The sequence below is a fragment of the Melozone crissalis genome, unplaced genomic scaffold (genome assembly GCF_028551555.1).
Source record: "Melozone crissalis strain CALT ecotype California unplaced genomic scaffold, PUWL_Pcris_2 ptg000057l_1, whole genome shotgun sequence".
Taxonomy (NCBI): Eukaryota; Metazoa; Chordata; class Aves; order Passeriformes; family Passerellidae; genus Melozone; species Melozone crissalis.
In genome coordinates this window covers 11,426,304-11,446,890 of record NW_026535835.1, presented here as the reverse complement: position 1 = coordinate 11,446,890, position 20,587 = coordinate 11,426,304, and the positions used below count along the sequence as shown (strand labels likewise).

General features: G+C 51.9%; 1 protein-coding gene across 2 annotated transcripts; it reads left to right on the top strand.

Annotated features, from left to right (window-relative positions):
• Positions 1 to 1,318: 1,318 nt before the first annotated feature.
• On the top strand, positions 1,319 to 19,690 carry AKAP1 (A-kinase anchoring protein 1). Of its 2 annotated transcripts, none has more exons than XM_054287324.1 (11): positions 1,319 to 1,404; positions 10,638 to 12,237; positions 13,550 to 13,683; positions 14,188 to 14,314; positions 14,560 to 14,690; positions 14,772 to 14,949; positions 15,608 to 15,758; positions 16,404 to 16,471; positions 17,354 to 17,427; positions 17,925 to 17,990; positions 18,118 to 19,690. In XM_054287324.1, the coding sequence occupies exons 2-11, from the start codon at positions 10,662 to 10,664 to the stop codon at positions 18,175 to 18,177; spliced, it is 2,565 nt and encodes an 854-aa protein (XP_054143299.1). In that variant the 5' UTR covers positions 1,319 to 1,404; positions 10,638 to 10,661; the 3' UTR covers positions 18,178 to 19,690. The 2 variants fall into 2 exon arrangements, with proteins under 2 accessions (XP_054143299.1, XP_054143298.1); XM_054287323.1 differs by lacking the exon at positions 1,319 to 1,404 and adding an exon at positions 6,993 to 7,556.
• Positions 19,691 to 20,587: the final 897 nt, after the last annotated feature.

Below are 20,587 nucleotides of genomic sequence, written 5' to 3'. Positions count from 1 at the left end.
AAAGTCCCAACACCGATGGATTTTTCCACTTCATGTGTGACACAATTTGGAGTTTTTAAGTGGGTATTTAGTATTAATTCCCAACTGCTATGAACAAAAAGATAAGAGGCAAATCAGGAACTTTTCACAGAAAAATACTTGGACAAATCAGTGATTTAGGAAGGACAATCCTGCCCATGACTGTGGTTTCTCCAAGTCACTCATTTACAATCTCACATACCCACTGCCTGCTGCAGGCACGTGTCAATAAGAAACGGGCAGGTTTGAAGAGCATTGAATATTTCCCAGTCTCCTCCAAGTGCCTTGTCCAGAGCTGTCCTGGAATCGGCTGTCACACAGCCCACTGAGCGTGGCAGTGCCGGCACTGATCAGCCATGCTGCTCTACTGTGCATCCCCCCAAAACCTCAGAGCTTCCTTGGGACAGAGAAACCAGTCACACACACTGGATCTTCTGCAAGGATGCCAAAAGCCCTGGGGGGAAATGTCACAAGTCCTACACAATAACATGGAAAGTCTCTATTAATTCCAACTTGGTGCTGCTGCAGCTGAGCAATAACTTTGCCTGAACACAGATTTGCATTTCTCATTCTAGTTCAGCCTTGCAGTTCCAATCTATTGCTGTAGCTCCTGGCTAATATTTGCTCACTAATGTGTCACCACCGGCCAAACGTTTGTGTAAAACTCTGTCTAAAGCTCACATTCACCTGTTTGCGTGTGTGGCTGTGTTAGCAGGCAATGAGGTGCTCTGGCTCCGGGGCCGAGCCCGAAGGTGCCAGCAGAACGCAGAGGCGGGAGGCGGAGGGTGCTGCAGCGGCCTTGAGCAGCAGTGTCAGCAGCCATTCCCAGCGACCTGTGGAGGTGCCCAAGGCCCGACCGGGGCACCCGGCACAAACCCCGGGGCCAAGCGGGGAGCGGGGCTGCGGGGACCCGCAGGGCTGTGGGAATCAAACTCCTATGAGGGCAGGGGCCGGGAGAGGCCCGGGATGAGGGACATGGCGGGAGCGGGCCGGGCTGGGCCTCGGCGGCCCCACAGGGCCTGTCTGCGCCCGTCCCGCGACTACCGCGGGAGAGGGAGGAGGGGAGGAAGGGGGCGCGTCCGGACTCTCCCCGAGCCTCGGCCCCAGGAGCGCTCCCGGCCGGGCCCGCCCCGCAGCGGCCCCAGGAACGATCCCGGCCGCGGTCCGGCCCCGGCTCCGCTCCCTCAGGCCACGGGGCGGGGCTGCGCGCGCGCGCGGGGCAGTCTCGCGGGGCGCCGCGCTCTCGCGAGAGGGGCGTGGCGGGGCGGGGCGGTGTCGCTGCATGTCCGAGCCGGGCGGCCCGGCCGGGGCACGTGGGGCGGCACCGGCACCGCTCCGGACCGGGCCCGGCATCGCTCCGGGCTCCGCCGCCGCGCCGGAGCATCCGTAAGTACCGCCCTGGGCCGCCGCCCGCCCGCTGCCGGAGTGGCGGGGCCCGCGGCCGCGGCTGTCAGCGGCGGCGCTGCGGGGCGCGCTGAGGGTGCTCCCGCTCCGCGCTCCCGGCCGTGCCTGCCCCGGTGCCGGCGCGCGGGCCGTGGCGGGAGCGCTCCCGCGCCGCCCAAGGTCAGCGCTCCGGCCCCGCCGTGACCGCGGCCGTGGGCTGGGGCCGGCCGTGCCGCAGCGGGCGGGGGCCGTGTCGGGATGCGGGGCGGCGAGCGGCCGGTGTGGGCCCCGCGGGGCAGCTCCGTGTCCTGCTCCCGGCATGGGGCGGTGAGGGGCCGGTCCGGGCCCTTCAGGGTAGCTCCGTGTTCCGCTCCCGGGATGCGGGCCGTTCGGAGCCGCTCTGTGTCCTGCTCCCGGGATGGAGGTGGTGAGCGGCCGCTCCGGGCCCTGCTCGCGGTCCCGGGCGGCTGCGGCCGGGGCGGTTCGCCCGTTCTGAGGGCAGCGCTGCGGCCGGGGCTGCCCGCCCGCCGTGAGGGCCGGCGGTGGCGCGGGCAGTGCGGAGTCGCGGTGAAGATTAAGGCACCTTGTGCTGTCTGGTCTGGCGAGCCTTGCCTGTGTTATGGTAATGGCCGTAAAAAGTGTTATTTGCAAAACTTCTGATGTGCTGTAGTGACTCCTTTTGTTCCGTAAGCCAGCATGGAATACAGGTGGGAGCAGAGGAATTAAATTATATTGCTACTGAGGAAGTGATGTTTGTAGTCTTGCTTTCCTGGGAGAATCCTTGTTTGCTCTCTCTTTTTCTTCTTCCCCCTAATTGAAGCAAGGGAGATCTAAGTAACTCCTGCTCCAGAAGTGGGCAACTTGTTCTGTGCCTGGCCGAGTTCTTTACTGCAGTCCAGTAATTCCGTGAGGCAATGGCCACAGAATGGACAGGGATCTCAGCAAGGGCATCCTCTTCGTGGATGTTATCCATAGCAGCAGGAGGTGGCACCAAAAGCTGCGTTTGGCTGCAGCCCACCTGTTGGGCAAGGCCAGGGGCTGTGGGATGGCAGAAGTCGGGCCTTCCCGTGTTGCCGGGGTTGTGCTGCACCTGCCGAGTGTTATCGGGCCCGTGGACTTTGTCTCAGTGAAAGGAATTGGCTGGTGCTGCGGAAGGTGTAGCGCTGGTGTACCGTTGTGGCTGTGAATGATCTACCGAGCACGTGGAGCGGGGAGTGCAGCACGGCTCCCCGGAACCCAGGAACGGGGCTCTCCCTCCTCGGGAGCGCTGGGCCAGAGCTGCCAGAGCAGCTGAACAGAGCTGGCTCCTCTGCTGGGATCACTGTGTGACCCACTTCGGGTCAATTAACCTCCTCATTCTTTAATGAGCTGCTTGTGTAAGGGCGAAGGGCTGTGCAGGCACCTGCTGTACCTGTCACCTGGTGAAGGGCCTGTGATTCTGGAAAAGGGCAGCACAGCCTCACTGTGTCTCATTCTCCATTCCCTGGTGTGCTTGCACATGCTGCACAGTGCAAATGCACTGGAGGAAATGACAGCTCTCAAGTAAGTGAGGAGGGAAAAGTCTGTAGAGCTTGAGCAGTGCTTGAAGTAGGATGGAATCCACTGGAATCCATTCATGCCTTGATTCCTGTCCCAGCCTTGCTCACCTGACAGTCGTTCAGCTCCTGCTTAAGTTTCATTGAGCTCTTGAAGGACTTTTAAAAGCTCTCATGGGGTTTATGCAGGTCAGTCTCTCACTGCAATTGTAGCAGTATCTTCTGCAACAGGCTGTTTGCTCTCAGACATGAAGCTAATGATATGCTGGGGCTGCAGGGTCTGTGTGGATGGCACTGCAGGAGCTCAGTTGCTGTGTGTTAGCAGCTGTTTTGTACTTGGGAGTGCTCTAAACCAATCAGCCTTGGTTTAGAAACCCATCCAAGGAACCAGATTCCTTCTTAAAGAACGCTGGAGATGCTTTGAGATCCTAATACTGGAAATTATGGACTGCCTAGGAAGCCTTGGCTTTAACCTAGACACTCCACAACGCCTGAAATGGGGGAAGAGGAATTCCCTGACTGCCCAGGGTGTGAGGTGACAGGACCTGCAGCTCGGATGCACCACGATTTGTCTGTTCCCAAAGGTGCAGATTGCCTGTGGAGTTAACTGTGACAGGAGTTTGCTGCAGGAGTGCAGCCAGGGCTCTCAGAGCCAGCAGCAGTTGGATTTGTGATGGCTGAGACGCTCTCTTCACTTTGAAAACATTGCAGGCTGGCTGCAGGGGATTGGAGAGCAAGTGCACTTCTGCAGGAGCAGTTATCTGAAGAGCATAATGCTTTTAAAGCAACATAGCCCACTTATCTGTGCCTCTCCTTGTTCGTGTGCACTTAACTCATGTGAAAAAACGATTTAAGGTATTTCTAGCGTCCAGGGAGCCTGTAATAGGATTGGGGCTGATACCTCAGTTGCCCCTAGCAACATCTAGAGCTAATAAAAAGCATTAATTGCAGCATTAATTACTTATAATTGTTTCATGTTTCAGATCTAATGATTAGTCTTTTTTAAATCCTGATTTCTAACTGCAGTGCTTCTGTGGAGCTCTTAATGCAAATGGCTGGTTAGACTTCATGAAGTGATGATTAAGTTCAGGCAGCCACACTCAGATATTCAGAAAAAGCTATTTTATTCTTCAGGTGTTTAATATTTCCTGGAAATTGAAGCTGTTGCAGTTGTTTCTCATGGGGATTGCTAGAAGGGGAGATATTTGCATGTCCCAAACTGCTTTTTCAGGTGTTCTGTCTTCAGCTGGTTCACTGTACATTTTTTTTGTTGTCCGCTCTGTGGATTCTGGTCCTGCATTTTGTCAGCTGGAAGCTAACTGGATTTTTGGGTCCTGTACATTACTACTAGCAGAGATGAATATTCCATAAAAGACCATTTAAAATCATTCTTGAGCAAACAAATCACTGCAGCAGACCTGTCCTGGTCGGGGTTGCTTTTGACCTCTGCTGCCCACCTGGCACTGAGGATGAGGAACTTGCCATGTGCTGTGGCTGATTTTTGACTCTGGGTATAAATAGCAGCAGTTCCTGGCAAAAGTTCATGATTTTCATGTGCCTCTGGTATCAGAGGCCTTAGCTTTGCTTGGGGATGAGCCGGGAATGGGGAGCTTTGAGATCTCTGTGGCGAGGCTGGCGTGTGCTGTGCCACTCCTCATAGCCCTTGTTCATGCACACAGGTGTCTTCCTGCTCCTTCCCATGAGTGGCTCTCAGTGGAGCCTTTGCTGTTCCCTCCCAGCACAGGTGAATACAGGCCATCTCCTCGCTGATTGCTGCCCTTCCTCTCGGAGTGCTTCTGCAGTTTCTCCTCCAGCCCAGCCTTGGCCACAAGGCTGCCAACCAGACTGCAGTGCTTTTTGCTCTCTGCCTAAGCCTGGTGCAGCTCCTGTTTTGGGAAGCTGTTTGTCAAGGTCTCGTGGCTGTGCCCAGCAAACATCCCGTGAGCAGAGCTGCTGCTGCTCCCCAGATACCTGGGGACCTGTTTGGTCTCTGTCCTCCTGGCTCTTGCAGCCCTATCAGTGTGTTTGCTGGAAACTCCCCGTCCTGTCTCCTTGAAAATTCCAGCTTGTTTTTGTCTCCTGTGCAGAGTATATTGGAAGCCCTTGGTTAGTTTAGTCTGTGTTCTGTGGAAATTGATAGAGATGCCAGCCATCTGACTCAGGTGGCTGCTTTTAAATCTTCATTTATAAGCTGTGCATGTAGTGGCCACTACCCTGTGTTACCCATAGCAAGGGCTGCATTGGCTTCCTTACATAGAAGCAAACACAAAAGGCTGATTATTGGATGTGTTTTTTCTGAAACTCTGGGAAATAATTTGTTCTGTTCTCCAGCCTGAGTGAAAATGCAGAGAGAATGAAAGATAAAACTTTTCCCAGATGCAGACCTTTGTAATGTGTTGATAGGTTATAAAGGTAATAACAGCTGCTTTACCTGTACTGTGGGGGTACAGGTAGAGCGGTGCAGAAGCAGTTTTTGGTTCTTGCTGAAGTATCTGAAAGACTTTTCTGGAAAGTGGAGAAAAAGCTCTCTGCAGTAGAGGATTCACAGGCAGAAACCAACTTGGGTGAGGAAACTATAAATAATGAAACAACTGGAGTAGGGAGGTAATAAGATATCAAGAGCAGTATGGAGCTCAATAACCTAATAGGATTAATGCTAATTACAAACTGTTCATTCCTGCAGAGCAGGAGCACTCAAGGTTGTGCCTGAGTCCATGAGAGCAATGCTGAGGGTTGCTGGGGGTTGGTGTTTGTGTCCTTGTGAGCTGCTTAATTTCCAAAACATGTATTAAAAAACCCTACAGGTTGGCCCCGCTGATTCTTTATTGTAAAGCTCTGAGTGTGGAAATAAATAGGAGTGTTCTGAGTCCTGCATTGGTGCAAAGGCTGCTGCAGGAGCTGTGCTGGCCAGGGCTGGGCTGCTGAGTGGGGGAAAGCACAGAACCAACAATCAGTGTGGCAGCTCCAGCTGAGGGGGACTGAGCTCTTGTAGGAACAGCACTGATGCTGATTACACTGAAAGCAGTTTTTATCTCAGAGATAAAAGACAGCCTGGTGTTAATGGTGTTTCTTGTTCCAGAGCACTAGTTTAATTCTACATCAACCAGCTTTTTCAGCCTTTTACTTAAGTTGCAATTTATCCTTCTGCAAATAGGAGACTGCTGGTTCCTAAATATTCCAAGGTTGTGGAGTGGCTTCAGTGGTGGTTTCATTCAGAGAGGAGCCTGTTCCTTGGGCTCATAGCCCATGTTTACTGGGCTGTGAAAAGGTGGTGTTGCTTAAGGGCTATCTCTTGCTGTTCTAGTCTTTCAGTGCTACTGTTTGAAGCAGAAATTGCTGCACGGCACTTGCCTTTAATTAGTTAAGTACAGAGAGACTTCCCTGTTGGCTTCTTTTAAAACAAGTGCCACCCAGTTTGAGATCTTGCTGGCCTGGCTCCTACCTGTCTCTGGGTGTTGGTAGCTCCTGAGTCACGCAGCCTGAGCTCCTGGCTCTGGGTGCTGTTGGGTTTGGTGGGGGTACTCCAGGCTGGCTGCCCAGAGGGCTGGGGAGGCTGTGGAATCTGGTGGCCCAGGGACACCCTGGTGATGCAAGGGCTGGCAGGCTGCTGTGGCTTCACAGCTCCCTCCTGTAAGCTCAGGCCAGGGCTGCTGCTGACCTGCATGGGAGGAAACCCCCAGTGCTCTGCAGCTGGAACAGCTGGGAGCACGTGCTGCAGCAGGACTGGCAGGAGGGCCCTCTGTTGTGGAGGTTCTGCCTCCTGCATCTTGTGTGAAGCGCAAAGAAGCTGCAGTTAGATAATGCAGTGCCACGTGCCGGTTCAGCTTTCGATGAAAATATGCCTCATGCCAAGGGTGGGTTATGTAAGTCCTTACGTCTGTCTCAGTGCAGCAATTTTTCTTATTTTAATCTTAACAGTAGGGCCCCCAGTTCCTTAGGTTTTTGTTAACTCCTGTTCTTATGTCTCCTATAAGGCAGAGCATGTGCTACCAGTTATTTTTAGCATGGAAAAATTTAAGAGCCCACGTGGTCCCATTTCGTTTGAACCATGCCAGCCTGTCCAGTTCTCTTTCACCCAGATAGTATTTATTTCCCAAGTGCTGCTTCACTATCTGCAGGGTTTGTCAGGAGGCATCCTGGCCTTGCTGTTGAAGCTGCATTTCCAATTTGCTCTGTGATCCTTTAGGACGGGCTTTAATTCCAGCCTTGATTTCCACAGCTTTCAGGGTTTGGATCCTCTCAAGTGCAGGGGCAGAGGGAAACGGAGGAGCCAGGACCGGCTGAGGGCACGTCCCTGCAGAGCATGGGGGCTCAGGCACTTGGGAGTCATCCTGGCCTCTCTCCTGGTGGAGACTCGAACCAGCTCGCCTTCAGAACAGACCTCCTTGTGTGTAGGAAGCCCTGAGATTCTGAGCAAGTGCTTGCTGAACTCCTCTCGGACGTGGAGAATGAATTATCTGGCGTCCCCAGGAACCTCGTGCTGCGAACATTTCTGACCTTATAAGGCTGTGAGTGCTGAGGGCTCTGTGTCCTGGCCAGGAGACAAGGTGGCTTAGAACTGCTCTGGGACCCTAATGTAAACCAGTAGAGTAAATTGGCTGTCCTTGGCTTTTTTCTCAGGTAGGTAATGTGTGCATTCTTTCTTGTCCTCATCTCCTTGCTCTTTACCAGCAGTTTTCCATAAATCAAGTCGGGACACAGATTTGGAGAGCTGACGGAGCCCTGCTCTCCCCTTGGTGCCTTGATCCCATCCTGACGTGTAGAGGGAATTATTTAGCAGTTTGGAGAAGTCTCATGGCCTAGCTGCAGCTCTCCAGCCCATGATAGGTGTGACATTTAGGCCGGATTCCCGGCGTGCCAGAGGCAAGTGGAAGTGGCTGGTGCTGGGCTGAGCGCATACAGTGCATGAGCTCTGCACTATTTATGGTGCAGGGCTGTTGGGGCCCTGCCTCTTGGGAATGGTGCTGGAGATGCAGCGTTTTCTGGGGGCTCTGGCTGCTGCAGGCTGCTCCTCTCCTGTCTGGAGCTGCTGCATTTCCCAGCTGGCTCCTCCTGCCCGGAGAGGGAGGGTGCAGGCCCTGCTGGGCCAGGCTCCCTCCCTCTTGGCACTGCTTGAGGGCATGTGATTTGACAAGTTGCCATTTTCTGTCCTGCTACTGGCAGGAAAATCCCAGGCTTTCTTCCCCCAGTGTGTTAAAATGATGCCATTGCCGCTGCAGTCCTGAGCTGGCTGTCAGATCGGCAGCGGGGGGATGACTTGGTTGCTCTGGGACAGGTTGGGCAGTGGCTTTGGGGTAGAAGTGGACATGGAGCGGTGTCACAGCCCTTGGGATGGGCAGTTTGATCCGCTGTCCTCAGGCATCACGTGCAGCCAGGCTGTGACCAGCATGGCAAGATCTGCCAGAGCTCCTGCCAGGTCTGTGTGAGGGGATGTTTGTTGGTGCTGAGCTGTTTCCCGGCCAACCCAGCACTCCGGGATGTCTGCTGGCATCCCGTGCCCAGCCACTGCCTTTCAGCCTGCTCTAACCGATGGCAGGGTGTGGAATTCCCGTTTCACACGATCCTGGTAGTGATGCAGCTCTGGCTTAAATAAGAAATCAAAAACATGAAATCAAATGAGCCTTGCAAGGAGCCATCAGCTAATCCAGCAGTCCCCACTCATCCAGGTATCATAGAGCAGTGAAGATCTGTGTCCTAAATGATGATAATGTTCAGAATGACTCACAGAACTGCTTTGTCTGCCAGACTTCAGGACAGGCTTGTCCCTCTGAGGCATCCTGCAACTGTCTCCCTGTGCTGCAGAGCTGTGTGGGGCTATGGTTTGGACAGTTGGTGCAACTTAGTAGGGAATCAGATAATAATAGGGCTGTCTGTTTAATTGGGAATGCTTGCTGGGAATGGACTTATGTGAACTACTTTAATTTGGGTTTGTAGTGTGCCTGAGAGACAGCTTGTAGGGTAGTTCTGCATTAATTACAACAACTTGGGCACGCAGCAGATGAGCACTCACAGCTCACAATGTGCCATTGTTCTGGGCAGCATAAAGGGGAACCTTTTGTCTTGGGGATGTAGAGGCTTCACCCTTTCCATTTGCCAGCTTCCAAACACAGAACAGCCACAGTATTGCATGGGTTTGTTGGGTTTTTAATTCTAAGATCCCAGACTTTGCCATTAACAGAGGGCTCACCCTCAGCAGAGCTCCCTGACTGCATACAACCGGCTGGGAGTAACTGGGATTTAGTTACTTCTTAGTTACTTAGTTTATTTAATCAGATACAAATGTCCAGTAGACATTCAAGTCTCTGTGTAGAACAGCATAAATGCCTTATTTGTGATGTACTGGGAATATTACTGAACTTAAATCGTCTCTGCAGCTGACCTTTAATTTGGGATTGAACAAGCAATTTTCTAGTCCCTGCCTTTGCCATGCTTTCATTCATTTGTGTGCCTCAGTGTCTGGGCCCTGCAGGAAGCAAGGCAGAGTCTGAGCTAGTGTGGGTGAAGTTGTGTGGATGCTCCTGTGGAATGGAGAGTGTGGCTGGAGGAGGTGAGAAATCTGGGGTGAATATGAGATTATCTGAGGCTCTGACACTGGGTTTGAGCCTGAGGGAGGCATGGTTTTGTCCCTCAGCTAGAATGTCATCAGCTTCCTGTGGAGATTGTGGCCCGAAGGAGTGTTGCACTGGGAGCTGTGGCTGGGGTGTTAGTCCTGATAACAGAAGGGATTTTTTGGTTGAGACACACTGGGGCCAACTGCCTTGGTTGTCCTCTCTTGTCATAGAAATACTATCCTTCTAAAGAGGAGCCAGATAATGCTCTTTTTCAGTGGGTGGCTCCCATTTCTAAGATTTTGCTATCTCCTGAAAACAATCTTTATTTTTGTTCCTTGCTGGCAAGAGTCTTGAGGGCTGTTTGGATTAAAGCCTGTCTGTGTAAGCACCCTCAGACACGTGGTGTTTTGCTTTAATTCCTGTGCAGTGAAAATATAAGCTGTAAGTGCTTTGCAGCAAGGGATGTGGTAACAGTTTAGCTGTGCATTCCTGTTGCAGACATTCCTTAAGGAAAAGGGAAGGCATGGCAGCCCTGCCCCATGTGACTCGGGTGAGGCTTGCCAGTGAAGGAGCACGGCTGGCTGTCCAGGTGGGAAGGAGGTCACAGGCCCTGCAGAGGAAAAGGGAGAGCTGTCAGCTTTCAAGTCAGGGGAGTGGCAGCTGTCAGTGTAGTGAGTTTGGATGTAGAATAAACTTTGGAGCTGCATTCCTAAGGCTTCATAGGAGTGTGTGTTGTCAGAGTCCAGAGCCCTCGGGAATGGGGTGCTGCCTTTCAAGGGAGAGCTGGGAAGCCCTGCTGTGTGCCAAGCCCCTGCCATGGAATGCTGTGGTCCCCTGGGCTGGGAGCCCAGCCTGGTGCTGGAGGAACCTGCTGTGCTGGAGGCTGTCCTGGGGGCAGGACTGAGCTGTGGAGGTGTGAGGCAGAGGTGAGGAGGGGTGAAATCATTGAACATAATGATGAGACATGTCCAGATATCCCTAATCTTGGGTAAAGATCTTGTTCTGTGGTCTGCTGGTAGAGCAGAGATGTGAATTTCTAGAGCAGCTGGAAAACAAGCCTGACCATGCTAATAGCAGTACCTCGGGGCACTTATGGGACCTCCTGCCACCTTCCCTGGGACTATTTTAATGCTGTTTCTGTTTCTCCTAGGTGTAACTGCTGAAGCCCTGTAAGATGGCTTTACGCTTCCGCAATTTCGTCCCGTATGCCATTCCCGGAGTGCTGGCGCTTCTTGGCTGCTGGTGGATCTATTCCTGGAGAAAAAAACACTCGGGCTATTGCAACAAACAAGCAATAGCCATTGCAAGGGAGAAGCAGGAGGAAGTATCACAGAGTGATGCACGTCCCAAGGCAGAAGCGTGTGTCCCTCGGAGAGCGCCTCTGTTGTCAGAAGAGGAGTGCCTGGAGCAACCAGCCCCCAGCTCCCTGCTGCCCGTGGGGCTGACAACGCCCTCTCCCCTGCACCCAGCTCATGAGGGGCCAGAGCTCTCACGGGACCCCCCAGACCTGCCAGCCACAGCAGCTGGGCCCAGCCCCCGCGAGGACGACAGTGAGCAGCTGGAATCGGTAGGATCTGGAGAGGGAAGCTGTGTCCCTGCTCGTGCCTCGCTCCCTGTGCTCGCTGGGAGCTCAGAGTGTGACCAGAACATGGCGCTGGGGCAAGGCTCGGGGACAAACCAAGGCCAGCAGCCACCCCTGACACAGGAGTCTTTGGGAGTCACGGAGGACACCAGCAACACGGAGCAGTCGGATGAGTCTTCGTTTAAGCCCCCTAAGGAAAAGCAGATGCCAGGAATTGTGCAGTCAGCTACTGGCTCTGTGACAGCCTGTTGCTTGGGATTGGAGAAAGAAGCCGGTGCCCCACAAGCCTTTCTGAATGAAGCTGAAGTATCAGGTCACGAGGATTCTGCAGTGAGTGTGTTACCAGGGAGTTTGGAGTCTACCTGTCCAAAGCAGTCCAGGGAAGAAGAGATGTCCGAGTCAATCACTGGTGCTCTACCAGTGTGTCAGAAGGACACGCAGCCAAAAGGAGATGAGTTGGAAAGAGAGAAGATTGGAGGAGTGAGTTTGGACAAGGAAGTTGAGAAAATTGAGCAGGTAGCAATACAGATAATTTCCAAGGTCATTTTGGCAGCAACTGAGGAAGTGCTGTCGGGTTCTGCAGGCGATGCATCCCCTTGGCTCTGCCAGGCCAGCCGGGCCGAGGCTCCTCTGGGGATGGAGAGTGTTGCTGCCTCTGCTCAGGTGTCTGTGGAGGGAGCCACAGCAGCTGATGAGGGTGTGGCTGCAGGGGAGCACGGTCAGCGTGTGACAGATTGTTCATCACACGGCTGTTGGGCCAGCCCTGCTCAGGGGAGCACCAAGGACTGTCAGGTGAAGAGCTGCGTGTGCAGGGAGTCCCAAGGAGTTGGTCGGACTCATGTGGAGAACTCTCTGGAAAAGTCACCTTTGTCCATGGAGGACTCTGGGTATGGCACACACACACCTGGAGGTGGGGCGAGTGTGGAGGAGCCCCTGCAGAGCTCAGTGCTGTCTGTCACATCAGAGCAGCACTCGGACTCACTGAGCACAGCCTCAGCCCCAGACACGTCTGCTGAGCAGAGCTTGGTACCAAGGGAGACCCCCTCTGCTGCGGGGCTGCCCGAGGGCAGCACGGTGCCCTACAGCAATGGGATCCTGAAAGAGGATGGGCCAGACCTGAGTCAGGAGTGTAGCAGTGCTCCAGGCACAGATGGAGATCACTCAGAAGGTAAGGGACTGCAAAATCCTCCTGCAGAAAATGTAGTGAACAAGCATTGCTGGGGCAGAAAATGTAGTGAACAAGCATTGCTGGGGAGCACCTTGCAGGTGTGAGACCTCATTCCAGTGGTTTCTGGTGACCTCTGGGACCCCCTGGGTGCTTACCCCTGTTTGTGGGCTGCTGCTGACAGGAAGGTGAAGCAGGTTCTGAGGTGCTGCTGGAGGAGCCAGAGCAGAGCTCTGATGAATTCTGATAGAATCAGCTGGTTGCAGAGCAATTACCCTGAAGCCTTTTTGTTTGCAGGGGCAGGTGCATGCCAAGAAATCCCAACAGGGAGCAATATTCATGGAGTTCCCCCATCTGTCTGTGCTGCTTTTCCCTTGTAGATGCTGGATGATGTGTGCCTGGCACAGTACATGCAAAGCTGTCTGAGCAAACATTAGCCTGTGTGACCTTGGGGAGGGATGTTAAAATCCTCTGTAGGACCCTGTGGTGCCAACAGCCCTTAATGACAGGGGATGTCTCTAGTAATTGCTACAAAGCAGTTGGAACGCTTCTTGTTGCAAGACATGGGGGTTGAGTTTGCCAGCAATGAAGGACTGAACCCACGGAATGTTTTCACTAGTGAGAGTAAGCCAGGAGGAGAAGGTATTGCCTTGTTGCGAGTGCTGGTGTGACAAGAAGGCCCAGGAATGAGTTGTGGAGCCTGGTGGCACTGAGACACTGAGGTGGGGAGAGGGGAATGCAGCAGGTAAAGCTGATAAGGTGGCAGTGTTGGACAGCAGGTCACCCAGCTGACCTTCACGTCCAGGCTGTGAGTCTTAAATCTTTTCTTTGCCTACAAAGCCGATGCCAACAGCTGCACCCTTGGCCTTCCTTGGCCTCTGTGCTGTGTTACCCATTAAGATGTGGCAAATGTGAAGCAGCTCTTGGGTTCATTTTTCTCTTTGGTCTCACTGCATGGTCTGAATACTTGCAAGCAAGTGAGGATCTTCATGTTTCTGCTTGTTAATGGGAGGAAGGACCAAGCTCATGTTACACTGGCTGTATCGGGGATGTGGTCAGGAGGAGGCTGTTGGAGTTTGTCCCTTTCCCAGGCAGAAATGTTCCTGGTATCAGCTGATGGTTTGGGAGCAAAATGCACTTCAGCTCTTGCACCTTGTTTCTTCAAATATAGGGCAAATTTGGCAAAAGGCAGCCCCCTACCGTGCCTCACAGTGGGCACACCTGGCACTGGGGTCACTCTGCAGCCCTTCCCTTTGGGGTGGCAATGTAACTGTGGGTCTCGGGGGCTGTCTGAATGCTTGTGTCTGTCTCGTAGGTTCAGATGTAAATAGTGTGGATTTTGTGGACAGTGGCAGTGCCATGAGGAAGACGGTGGCTCGCCAGAACGCGAAGCTGGAAGGAGGATCCAGCAAGCCAGACTTCGTTATCTGGGAAATCGAGGTCCCAAAGGTAACCAGCTGCTGGCCTGCTCAGCATCCTGCCCTCCACAGCCACCTCCTGGTCTGCTGCTGGCTCTGTGCCATCCCAGGGAGATCAGCAGCCAGTCCAGGACAGCTGGAGCATTCTGCTCCCGTTAGGATTCACAGGGGTGAAGAGCCAGTGCACAGCTGTAAACATGCAGCGCTCCAGGGCTACACCCAGGGGCATGGTGCTGGTTGAACTTGTTATTCCCCATTATCTTCCATCCAGCTGGGAAGTCCAGTGCTTTGAAAGCATCCAGGAGGCTTTGAGGGTACACAAGTATTCAGAACAGGGGATTATCAAAATGAGCTGTGCTTACTGGTCTAAACTCATCCCAGACCCCCTGAGCTCTGCACTGGTCCAGCACTGCCTTGTGTTTATCCTGCCTGTGACAGGGGAGCTGAGGATGTGGGTGATGTAACGCAGAGAGGGCAGAGATGTTTGATCTGTGTTTCCCTTCCTGACTGTTGCTTTCTTGTCCCTTTCCTGAAGGAATTGGTTGGCCGCTTGATTGGCAAACAGGGGAGGTTTATGAGCTACCTGAGACAAGCGTCTGGTGCCAAGATTTATGTCTCAACACTACCTTATTTCCGTGACTCCCAAGTCTGTCACATCGAAGGTGAGTGGAATATGTCTCTATTCATGGTCTATTGGGGGACTTAATTAGATGAGCAAGGAATTTAAATGGATTTAGTGGCTTCTGAGTCCAGTGCTTTTCAAAACTCCTCTGGGCAGCCTGTTAAAACTTACACTGTTGACATCGTGCAGGAGGATCCTGGCAGTTGTATTTCTTCAAGTGACAGGACTGGAGATGTCCTCAGCATGCCCATGCTAGAGACTTCCCATGGGTTTCTTGTCTTCCAGGGACCTCTCAGCAAGTGGAGAAAGTCCTGAGCCTGATTGGCAAGAAGTTCAAAGAGCTGTGTCTCACCAACATCTACACCCTCCCTCCGCCGATGCCGATGCCGCTTCACTCCCTGCTCGTGTCCGCCTGGGTGAGTCCCGGCTCTGGCAGTGCTGGGGCTGGAGCTTGCATTGCCAGCAGCACTCACGACAGTTTTTCCTCCCCGTGGCAGCTGTTCCTCCCCGATGGAGTCACTGTGGAGGTGGTGGTGGCACACCAGGTGGACGCAGGGCACATGTTCCTGCAGCAGCACACGCACCCCACGTTCCACGTGCTGCGCAGCCTCGACCAGCAGATGTTCGCCTGCTACTCCCAGCCCGAAATCCCAACCCTGCCCACTCCAGTAGAAGGCAAGTCATGAATGCTCACACGTTGTTCTGTTGAGAAAGTTCTGGGCTCCTGTGCAAACCTGTTGTCCCTGAGTCAGGTGTGGGAAGTTCCATTGGATGAGGATGTGATAGCTCACGTGTCATCTCATCTTTAAGCTGCTGCCAGAGTACAGGTGTTGCTCTGCTCTCCCTTACCCTGCTCATCCCTGGAGTACCTCCCAAGCCACGTAGCTGCATGTTGAAATTCAAAGTGAGATCAAGCCTGTCTCAGCTTATTTCCAGTCAACCTGGCATCTGGGGTATTTCTGCTGGCAGAGTGTGGATCTGCTCCCTCACCTTCATAGTGTCACTGTGTCCGTGTCTGCACCTGCTGTGAAGGGTGCATCACATGGAAAGGGGCTGTGTATTCCTGTGTGGAGACAGGAAGGGAACTGGGTACCTGGGCAGGGCAGCTTGGTTGTGGCAGACAGAGCTGAGAGTAAAACCCACCAGTCCTTTGTCTCAGCTGCAGGCCTGGTGTGCTGGGGCTGTGGGGGGTGTTGCAGGAAGATGGAAGCAGCCTAAGAAATGCTGTTGGTTCTCCATAGATAAATGAGCAGCCCTGCTCGTGGCTGAAGTGCTGATTTTTGGAAATCCACTTATCCTGAGCCTTTCTTCTCTGCATTCTGGTGTTTTGCAGTTGGCATTATCTGTGCAGCTCCAGGCCTGGATGGGGCATGGCTCCGGGCTCAAGTCATCAGCTACTTCGAGGAGACCGATGAGGTGGAGCTCAAATATGTGGACTATGGAGGATATGATAAAGTGAAGGTTGACACACTCAGGCAAATCAGGTCTGTAGATCCTCTCCCATGACCTGAGGCCATGTCTGCCTCAAATCCTAATCACAGGACTCTGTACGGTTTGAATTCTTAAAGGTTTTTCACAGCTGAGGTGGGAAATGGTGGAAAGGTTCAGCTCAGCAATGAGTGTGGGTTCTTGGGAGCACAGCAAGAGCCTGCAAGGCTTTTTTGAAGGGAGGGGAGAGGAAATGGCAGCTTCTGCCACTTCAGTGTGGAAGCTGAGGAAAAGAAAAGGATGCCTTCAGGAGGCCTTGAAGTGCAATTGATTGAGCCAGGAATAGGCTCCTGATTCTCTGTGCTCCAGCCCCTCTGTCTGGGACAGCTGTGTTGGATCAGGGGTTTCTTACACAGGCCCATTAAATATTTGATTGTGCCCCAGAGCTGGGAAACAGGCAGCACAGCCTCCCTGGTGGAGTGGGTTTTGCTTAGAGCCTGATCCAGCTTGGCATGTTAATCAGACAATTTATTGCTGCTCTTAGATTGCTGGGAGAATTGTCTGATTTGTATTTTTTTTGTTTGACTGTCATTAATTTAAAACTGAATTCCTGTAAGAGCAATTTGATTAATCAATGTCACATTGAAGAATGTAGGAGTGATTTAAAGCCCTGTTCTTACTCTGATCCTCTTTTCTTTAAGGTCTGATTTTTTAACACTACCTTTCCAAGGAGCAGAAGTTTTACTTGACAATGTGGTGCCACTTCCAGGTAAATGGAGCTCTTGATGTACTGTTGGCCCTTCTCCTGCAGGTTTCCATGGATGCCAGATGTGTCCAAGCCATGATTCTGTCTAAACCTTCCACTTCCTATTGCCAGTGCAGCCTCTGATGTGACAAGAGGAAGGACTGGAAAAATAGTATTGTATTCTTCTAAATGTGCTAGCATGGCATAACCTGTCAGAATCCAGGGGAAAGATGATAAATGTTCAGGCTTTTTCCTGCTTGGAGGAGACAATGAATTACTGTCCTAAGCAGCAAGTTGGCAGGGCTGGCAGGGTGTAGGTGCAGAAGCTGTAGCTGCTCTAATTCTTCTGTCACAGAGCTGCTGTAAATGCAAACTTAGTTTTTAATCTGCACACAGATACCTGACATTTTCCTCCTGAAATGACTGATTTGTAAAGTTCTGTGTTCAAACTCCAAGCCTGCAAGCACTGGGAGAATGTCAGTCACTGCCTGGAAACACTTTGGTTTGCTTTTTTTGTCCTTGGGTCTGCTCAGTTGCTGGGCACCTGTGGTACAGACACTTGGGGTTCCCAGTGCCAGGGGTCAGCAAAGCCCTGAGGGACCTGAGCTTGCTTTATTGAGGATCAGAATGACAATGGCAGCTCCAAGGTGCTGCAGAAATGTACTTTGCTGTCTTTAAAGCCTCCTGATTCATCAGCTACTTGTTTACATGATTGTGGCTGGTGGCTGTAGGAAGGTCTTCATCCTTTCCTTTCCCTGCAGAACCAACAGCCCCAGGGATGGGACCAGCTGGCTGTGAGGGATCTCTGTCTCTAGGAGGACAGAGAACGTTAGCTCAATAGTCCTTTCTGGCCTGGAAAGCCTGTGCAGGACCTCATGTGTTTGCTCTGCTCTGCTTTTCCCACAGATGAGGATCGCTTTTCCCCGGAAGCCGACGCCGCTGTCAGTGAGATGACCAGAGGTGCTGTCCTCGTGGCACAGGTACAGCCCCTGTCTGGAGAAGCCTTGCTGCTGGGGGCACTGCTGGTGTCCTCTGCCCTGCACTGTGTGTTACATAAACCCCAAAGCCAGAGCCTGGCTCCTGGGAAGTGCTGGGGCTGGGAACTCCCATCAGCACTGCCTGGAACTGGAAGGGATGAGTGTTCCCTCTTGTTTGTGATGCAGGCAGGGGGAAGGGAACCTGGATATGGTTACAGAGCGCAGCAGGGCCTGGTGTCCAGCAGATCTGGGGTCCCCTGGGTGTGCACTGCTTTGCCAGTCCTCCCTGGTTTTACACCATGGACATGTGGGATCTGGCTGCAGCTGGCCAGAGGCAGCACTGGGACGTCTGGTGATGTCCCAGAGACTTGCAGGCAGCACCTGCTTGCAGTCCAGAAGTGCTCACCTCTTCTGAAGTGCTTCTGGTAGTGGCTGTGGCTGTCCATGTGAGGGACTTGGCACCAGAATTGCTGCACACTCATGTTTTTTTGTGTTTCCAGGTCACAAATTATGACAGTGTCACAGGGCTGCCGCTGATACAGCTGTGGAACTTGATGGGAGATGAGGTGGGTATATGCTGAAAACTCTTTAATCATAAACCTTTTATTGTTGATTAGGAATTTTCAGAACCAGTGTTTGTTGCTGTGGCTTGTTCACTTATCTACTCTTTGGGTTTTTCCCCCCTCCCTTTAGGTGGTGTCAATAAACAGGACTCTGGTGGAAAGAGGGTTTGCTCGGTGGCTCGACTACTAGCAATGTCCTAGATGCCTTGACTACTCTTTCTGCAGAGAAAAAACAAAAGACAAAATCTTGTTTTGCACTGTTACAATTCGGTTTGGCAACTTCCCCCGAGGAGACCCGCTCACACCTGCCTGCGGAGTTTTGTGGTCCATTGAAACACGTTTTGCTCAACTGTTACCATTTCACTAGAACAGATACCTCATCTCCTGGAAGGGGGTGTTCAAAGCCATAATGACAGATACTGTAGCTTTAAAGCAAAAAGTCCTCCCTGGCCTCTGCTCAAATTTTAAATGGAAAAGATGTCCAAGCCTTGGGGTGGCAGGGGGCAGAGCCCCCAGAACGGTAACCGCGCTTTGGTTCCGGCTGTGTCGCGCCCTGCGAACTCGGTGTCTGCTTTTCCCAAAAGTTACATCGGTTGTCCTCTTTTTAACAGGCCCTGCCTATGAAATTAATGAATGTTATTAAGGAATTTAATGTTCAGTTATGGATTTTTCTGTATTGTGCCAGTAACCTGCACAAACAGCATCCATCTTGTGTCTTCCTTGCGCCAGGAGGTGGAGGAGTTGTGTTCCTGTGTCTCACTGCAATCATGGATTTTAGGCTTGATCTGCTGTCCCTGCAGGGGCTTGGAGTGCGGGATGTTACCACTACAATTTTTGCCCTGAAATGTCATGTATTTAAAGAAAAGAAACTGCTTGCCAAGCCCAATTGTAGTTTATATTTTTCTAGCCGTGCAAGTCTGTAAATATATATTAAAAAATCATTGTAATATTTTGTACAAGAAAAACACTGGAAACAAAGGGAACTTTACAGAAACTTTTTCACACCAAAATGTCCTATATAGGTAGAACTGATATGGAGCTCATTAGGGTAGCCAAATTATTTGGAGCATCTGAATGTTGGGAGTGTTTCAGCTCTGCTGTATGAGGATTAGTGTCCCCTTAGGTTGCTGTCTGGTTGAAATTGTGATCGCTGCATCCTTTGCTATGTTGCTGTACAGATCTGTTTAAAAAAAAAAGTAACAACTTGGCATTACTCTTGCAGTGGTGTTCTCTCTCAGTTTTTTTTTGTTGCTCCTTTTTAGATTTCTATTACGTATTTAAAATTTTGCTCAAGTAATTTAAGCTGACTTAATGCTCTTAAAGACATGCCCTCTAATGTGTATCATTTTAGATATGGATTGAGCTGGGATTTATTGCTGGCAGAGAAGACACTTGCCAGAAATTGTTCATGTAGTCAGTCCTCAGAAGCTGCTTCAGGTGATTCAAGGATGTGCTCACATCCTGTGAGCTGACATGCCAGGGCATCACACATTTGGACAGTGGCCTACAGCAGCCTTTAGCCCAATCCCCTGTGCTAGGGAATGGTTATATCCTTTCTTGGAGTTCTCTCCTAGTCGATGCTTTGATTTAATGTTCATGTTTGCAGTAACATCCAAGGAAAACTAAATTGGGTAACTCAGATATATAAAAAATATATCCTTTTGGAATGTTTCTTTCCATTTCAATTAAAGCTCGAATTTTAAGCCATCTTAGTGAAACTGTGATGACTTCAGAGCCTTCCTTTCCTGCCTCCATTAGAGCAGCCCTGGGCTCCTTGCTCTGCACCCGTGGGGTGGCTGTGTCACTGCTTATTGTTCATGGCAAAGTTTGACTTGTCTGAATGTTGGTGTTTTCTCTTCTTTGAGAGGTGTCAGAGTCAGGACTCTACAGCAGGGATGGGGAGCTCTGCCAGCACCAGCTCCGTGTTTTCCTCTGGCTCTGCACTGTGGAAGAACATCCTGTTCCTATTTGTGTTGAGAGCTGCCTGGTTTTTAAACTGCAGTAAAATAGAACACTGCAGGGGGAGAGGAACTGAAATAAGGAGGTGTTGGCAGGTAACAGATACACAGCTCTTTCTTCTTTAAAATCACAACTCTCAGCCTATACAGGAGCATAAATACGGGGGGCTATTTTAGGTTTGGGTTTTGTTTTGTATTATGGATAAAGGTGAGTGGATTTGCTGAGCTGGGGAAGGTTATAGTTCAATATGGACTGCTTGGAAAAGGCACAAGTCCAGAAAGGCCCAGGGGAGGTTGTGGCAGTGGTGCTTGGTGCCCTGTCAGACCTGGGGATGAGCTGTGCTGGGTTTGGAGCAGGTCCTGCTGCTCATAAATCCAGCAGTGGCCCCTGAGCAGCTCTGTAATCCTTGGCTCAGGCCTGAGGCCGAGCACAGGCCCACGGAGCTGAGCTGTCCCACGGGTGCTCTGACTGAAGCCCTCCAAAGGGGCTTTTCCCTTTGGAAAGTGGTAATTTTATTAGGGTGAAATGAATGAGGTCTCAGGAGATGGCTCATTCATAAGCTCCTGGAGAGCTTCCACGGGCTGCACAGCACACTCCAGCACTCCCTGCCAAGCAGCCCCTGCGTGCCCAGATCCCCTCTC

Coding starts and splice junctions, on each gene's coding strand:
- AKAP1 (XM_054287324.1), top strand. CDS start 10,662: ATGGCTTTACGCTTCCGCAATTTCGTCCCGTATGCCATTCCCGGAGTG. Junction 12,238..13,549: donor AGATGGAGATCACTCAGAAG/GTAAGGGACTGC, acceptor TCTGTCTCGTAG/GTTCAGATGTAAATAGTGTG. Junction 14,691..14,771: donor CCCTGCTCGTGTCCGCCTGG/GTGAGTCCCGGC, acceptor TCCCCGTGGCAG/CTGTTCCTCCCCGATGGAGT.